At 49.2% G+C, this 6,000-nt stretch overlaps 1 protein-coding gene across 1 annotated transcript in view; it reads left to right on the top strand.

The window, feature by feature from the left end:
- Positions 1 to 550: 550 nt before the first annotated feature.
- Positions 551 to 6,000, top strand: part of HTRA3 (HtrA serine peptidase 3) — an 84,036-nt gene continuing 78,586 nt past the window's right edge. The window contains exon 1 of the mRNA XM_038745350.1: positions 551 to 998. Coding sequence (XP_038601278.1) covers positions 551 to 998 — 448 coding nt within the window. The remainder of the gene's footprint in view (positions 999 to 6,000) is intronic.

The following is a 6,000-nucleotide window of genomic DNA, read 5'->3' as shown; positions in this document are numbered from 1 at the left end:
CCTCTCCTCGGGCACCTCTCTTTGCCTACCTCTCTTTGCGCACCTCTTACACCCCTCTCCTTGGGCTCCTCTCCTCGGGCCCCTCTCCTCGGGCCCCTCTCCTTGGGCCCCTCTCTTTGGACCCCTCTCTTTGGACACTTCTTCTTGGACACCTCTCCTCGGGCACCTCTCTTTGCGCACCTCTCTACACCCCTCTCCTTGGGCACCGCTCCTCGGGCACCTCTCTTTGGACACTTCTTCTTGGACACCTCTCCTCGGGCACCTCTCTTTGCTCACCTCTCTAACCCCTCTCCTTGGACCCCTCTCTTTGGACACTTCCTCTCCTTGGACCCCTCTCCTCGGGCACCTCTCTTTGAACACCTCTCTCTGGACACCCCTTCTTGGACCCGTCTCCTCGGGCACCTCTCTCCACCCCTCTCCCTGGGCACCGCGCTCCCCGGGGCGCCTCCGCCTGGACCCCCCTTCTCCTTGGAGCCCTGCCCTGGGGCCCCTCCGCCCCCGGGCCCCTCTCCCGGGTCCCCCGCGGCCGGGCAGTGCCCAGCGGCGCCCGATGCGTCCGAGCGGGCTGCTGCTGAGCGCCCTGGGGCTGCTGGCCCTCAGCGGGCGGGCCGGGGCGGCGGAGCCCCCGGGGGGGGCGGAGGCGGCCGGCCGCTGCCCGCCCCGCTGCGACCCGTCGCAGTGCCCGAGCCGCCGGTGCCCCGGCGGCTACGTGCTGGACGGCTGCGGCTGCTGCCTGGTGTGCTGGGGGGGCGAAGGGCAGGCCTGCGGGCGGGCGGCCGACCCGCCGTGCCCCGAGGGCCTGCAGTGCGGGCCCGCCCCCGGGCCTGGCCAGGGCTGGCCCCCGGTGGGCCGCTGCCACTGCCCGCGGGCCCGGCCCGTCTGTGCCACCGACGGCCGCACCTATGCCAACGCCTGCCAGCTCAAGGCGCTCAGCCGCCAGGCCCTGCGCCTCGGCCACGCGGCCCTCCGCCAGCTGCACGACGGCCCGTGCCAACCGGGTAAGGCCCGCCCCTGCCCGCCGCCCGGCCTCTCCTTGCCCCCCGGTGCCCCGGTGCCCGCCCTTTCAGCTTCAGCAATCAATCAATCAATCGTATTTATTGAGCGCTTACCGTGTGCAGAGCACTGTACCGAGCGCTTGGGAAGTACAAATCGGCAACGTATACAGACAGTCCCGACCCAACATCATCAATCGTATTTATTGAGCGCTTACCGTGTGCAGAGCACTGTACCGAGCGCTTGGGAAGTACAAATCGGCAACGTATACAGACAGTCCCGACCCAACATCATCAATCGTATTTATTGAGCGCTTACTGTGTGCGGAGCACTGCACTGAGCGCTTGGGAAGCACAAGTCGGCAACATATAGAGGAGGCCTTCCCAGACTGAGCCCCTTTTTTCCTCTCCCCCTCGTCTCCCTCTCCATCCCCCCATCTTACCTCCTTCCCTTCCCCACAGCACCTGTATATATGGATATATGGTTGTACATATTTATTACTCTATTTATTTACTTATTTTACTTGTACATTTCTATCCTATTTATTTTATTTTGTTGGTATGTTTGGTTCTGTTCTCTGTCTCCCCCTTTTAGACTGTGAGCCCACTGTTGGGTAGGGACTGCCTCTATGTGTTGCCAATTTGTACTTCCCAAGAGCTTAGTACAGTGCTCTGCACATAGTAAGCGCTCAATAAATACGATTGATTGATTGATTGATATAGAGACAGTCCCGACCCAACATCATCAATCGTATTTATTGAGCGCTTACTGTGTGCGGAGCACTGTACTGAGCGCTTGGGAAGTACAAGTCGGCAACATATACAGACAGTCCCGACCCAACATCATCAACCGTATTTATTGAGCGCTTACTGTGTGCAGAGCACTGGACTAGGCGCTTGGGAAGTACAAGTAGGCAACATATAGAGACAGTCCCCACCCAAAATCATCAATCGTATTTATTGAGCGCTTACTGTGTGCGGAGCACTGTACTGAGCGCTTGGGAAGTACAAGTCGGCAACATATACAGACAGTCCCGACCCAACATCATCAACCGTATTTATTGAGCGCTTACTGTGTGCAGAGCACTGTACTAGGCGCTTGGGAAGTACAAGTAGGCAACATATAGAGACAGTCCCCACCCAAAATCATCAATCGTATTTATTGAGCGCTTAATGTGTGCAGAGCACTGTACTGGGCGCTTGGGAAGTACAAGTAGGCAACATATAGAGACAGTCCCCACCCAAAATCATCAATCGTATTTATTGAGCGCTTACTGTGTGCAGAGCACTGTACTAGGCGCTTGGGAAGTACAAGTAGGCAACATATAGAGACAGTCCCCACCCAACATCATCAATCGTATTTATTGAGCGCTTACTGTGTGCAGAGCACTGGACTAGGCGCTTGGGAAGTACAAGTAGGCAACATATAGAGACAGTCCCGACCCAACATCATCAATCGTATTTATTGAGCGCTTACTGTGTGCGGAGCACTGTACTGAGCGCTTGGGAAGTACAAGTTGGCAACATATAGAGGCAGTCCCCACCCAAAATCATCAATCGTATTTATTGAACGCTTAATGTGTGCAGAGCACTGCACTGAGCGCTTGGGAAGTACAAGTCGGCAACGTATAGAGACAGTCCCGACAGTCAGCTGTGTGACTTTGGGCAAGTCACTTCACTTCTCTGGGCCTCAGTTACCTCATCTGTAAAATGGGGATGAAGCCTGTAAGCCCCCCGCGGTGGGACAACCTGATCACCTTGGAACCTCCCCAGCGCTTAGAACAGTGCTTTGCACCATAGTGAGCGCTTAATAAATGCCAAAAAAATCAATCGCGTTTACTGAGCGCTTACTGTGTGCAGAGCACTGTACTAAGCGCTTGGGAAGTCCAAGTTGGCAACATATAAAGACAGTCCCTACCCAACAGTGGGCTCACAGTCTAAAAGGGGGAGACAGGGAACACAACCAAACACACCAACAAAATAAAATAAATGGAATAGATAGGTACGAGTAAAATAAATAAATAGAGTAATAAATATGTACAAACATATATACAGGTGCTGTGGGGAAAGGAAGGAGGTAAGATGGGGGGGGATGGAGAGGGGGACGAGGGGGAGAGGAAGGAAGGGGCTCAGCCTGGGAAGGCCTCCTGGAAATCACTTCTGTCCACTACTCTTCAATCAATCAATCAATCGTATTTATTGAGCGCCCACTGTGTGCAGAGCACTGTACCAAGCGCTTGGGAAGCACATGTTGGCAAAATATAGAGACGGTCCCGACCCAACAGTGCTTCAAACCATGAGGGGGCGGGGGGTCCCGCCCCAGACCCGAGTGTCGGGACAATATGGGTTCCCCGTCCCGCCACCCCCCACCTCCCCCGTCCCCGAGCTCGCTCGGTATCATCATCATCATCATCATCATCATCATATCATCATCATCATCATCATTATTATGATCATGGGGGGCGTTAAGCGCTCACTATGTGCCACGCTCTCTTCTAAGCGCCAGCTGCGGGCGGAGCATATTATTCCTCCTTCCTTCCTCTCCCCCTCGTCCCCCTCTCCATCCCCCCCCATCTTACCTCCTTCCCTTCCCCGCAGCACCGGTATATATGTATAAATGTTTGTACAGATTTATTACTCTATTTATTTACATGTACATATCTATTCTATTTATTTTATTTTGTTAGTATGTTTGGTTTTCTTCTCTGTCTCCCCCTTTTAGACTGTGAGCCCACTGTTGGGTAGGGACCGTCTCTATATGTTGCCAACTTGTACTTCCCAAGCGCTTAGTACAGTGCTCTGCAACACAGTAAGCGCTCAATAAATACGACTGATTGATTGATTGATTGATTGATTGATTTCAGCTTCAGCATCATCATCATTATTATGATCATGGGGGGCGTTAAGCGCTCACTATGTGCCACGCTCGCTTCTAAGCGCCAGCTGCGGGCGGAGCATATTATTCCTCCTTCCTTCCTCTCCCCCCTCATCCCCCTCTCCATCCCCCCCATCTTACCTCCTTCCCTTCCCCGCAGCACCTGTATATATGTATAAATGTTTGTACAGATTTATTACTCTATTTATTTACATGTACATATCTATTCTATTTATTTTATTTTGTTAGTATGTTTGGTTTTCTTCTCTGTCTCCCCCTTTTAGACTGTGAGCCCACTGCTGGGTAGGGACCGTCTCTATATGTTGCCAACTTGTACTTCCCAAGCGCTTAGTACAGTGCTCTGCACACAGTAAGCGCTCAATAAATACGATTGATTGATTGATTATTATTATGGTACAATAATAATAATAATGATGATGGCATTTATTAAGCGCTTACTATGTGCCAAGCTCTCTTCTAAGCGCCAACTGCGGGCGGAGCATATTATTCCTCCTATTATTATGGTACAATGATAATAATAATAATGATGGCATTTATATGTATATATGTTTCTACATATTTATTACTCTATTATTTATTTATTTATTTATCTTACTTGTCCATATCTATTCTATTTATTTTATTTTGTTAGTATGTTTGGTTTTGTTCTCTGTCTCCCCCTTCTAGACTGTGAGCCCGCTGTTGGGTAGGGACCGTCTCTATGTGTTGCCAACTTGTACTTCCCGAGCGCTTAGTACAGTGCTCTGCACACAGTAAGCGCTCAATAAATACGATTGATTGATTGATTGATTGTACTTCCCAAGCGCTTAATACAGTGCTCTGCACACAGTTAGCACTCAATAAATACGATTGATTGATTGATTGACTGATTTATTAAGCTCTTACTATGTACCAAGCTCTCTTCTAAGCACCAGCTGCGGGCGGAGCATATTATGATGGTATAATAATGATAATAATGATGGCATTTTTGTTGGGTAGGGACTGTCTCTATATGTTGCCAGCTTGTACTTCCCAAGCGCTTAGTACAGTGCTCTGCACACAGTAAGCGCTCCATAAATACGATTGATTGATTGATTGATTGATTGATTAACACTTACTATGTGCCAAGCTCTCTTCTAAGTACCAGCTGCAGGCGGAGCATACTATTCCTCCTACTATGATGGTATAATAATAATAATAATGGCATTTATTAAGCACTTACTATGTGCCAAGCTCTCTTCTAATCTCCAAGTATGGGTGGAGCATATTATTCCTCCTACTATTATCGAATAATAATAATAATAATAATAATAATAATAATAATGGCATTTATTAAGCACTTACTATGTTCCAAGCTCTCTTCTAAGCGCCAGCTGTGGGCGGAGCATATTATGATGGTATAATAATAATAATAATAATGATGGCATTTATTAAGCGCTTACTATGTGCCAAGCTCTCTTCTAAGCACCAGCCGTGGGCAGAGCAAATTATTCCTCCTATTATGATAGTATAATAATAATGGCATTTATTAAGCATTTACTATGTGCCAAGCTCTCTTCTAAGCACCAACTGTGGACGGAGCATATTATTCCTCCGACTATTATCATATAATCATAATAATAGCATTTATTAAGCGCTTACTATGTGCCAAGCTCTCTTCTAAGTGCCAACTGTGGGCGGAGCATATTATTCCTCCTATTATTATGGTGTAATAATAATAATAATGATGACATTTATTAAGCGTTTACTACGTGCCAAGCACCGTTCTAAGTGCCGGGGAGGTTACAAAGTGGTCAGGTTGTCCCACGGTGGGCTTGCCGTTTTAATCCCCATTTTACAGATGAGGGAACAGAGGCCCAGAGAAGTTGTGAATTGCCCAAAGTCACACAGCTGATAGTTTTCGGAGGCGGGATTTGAACCCACGACCTCTGACTTCAAAGTCTGTACTCCTTCCACTGAGCCACGCTGCTTCTAAGTGTCTCTTCGCTAAGCGCTCACTACGTGCCACGCTCTCTTCTAAGCACCAACTGCGGGCGGAGCATATTATTATGGTATAATAATAATAATAATGATGGCATTTATTAAGCGCTCACTATGTGCCAAGCTCTCTTCTAAGTGCCAACTGCAGGCGGA

This window comes from Tachyglossus aculeatus, chromosome 4 (assembly GCF_015852505.1).
Source record: "Tachyglossus aculeatus isolate mTacAcu1 chromosome 4, mTacAcu1.pri, whole genome shotgun sequence".
Classification (NCBI taxonomy): Eukaryota; Metazoa; Chordata; class Mammalia; order Monotremata; family Tachyglossidae; genus Tachyglossus; species Tachyglossus aculeatus.
The sequence above is the reverse complement of the archived record's forward strand: the minus strand, read 5'-3'. Positions and strand labels throughout refer to the sequence as shown.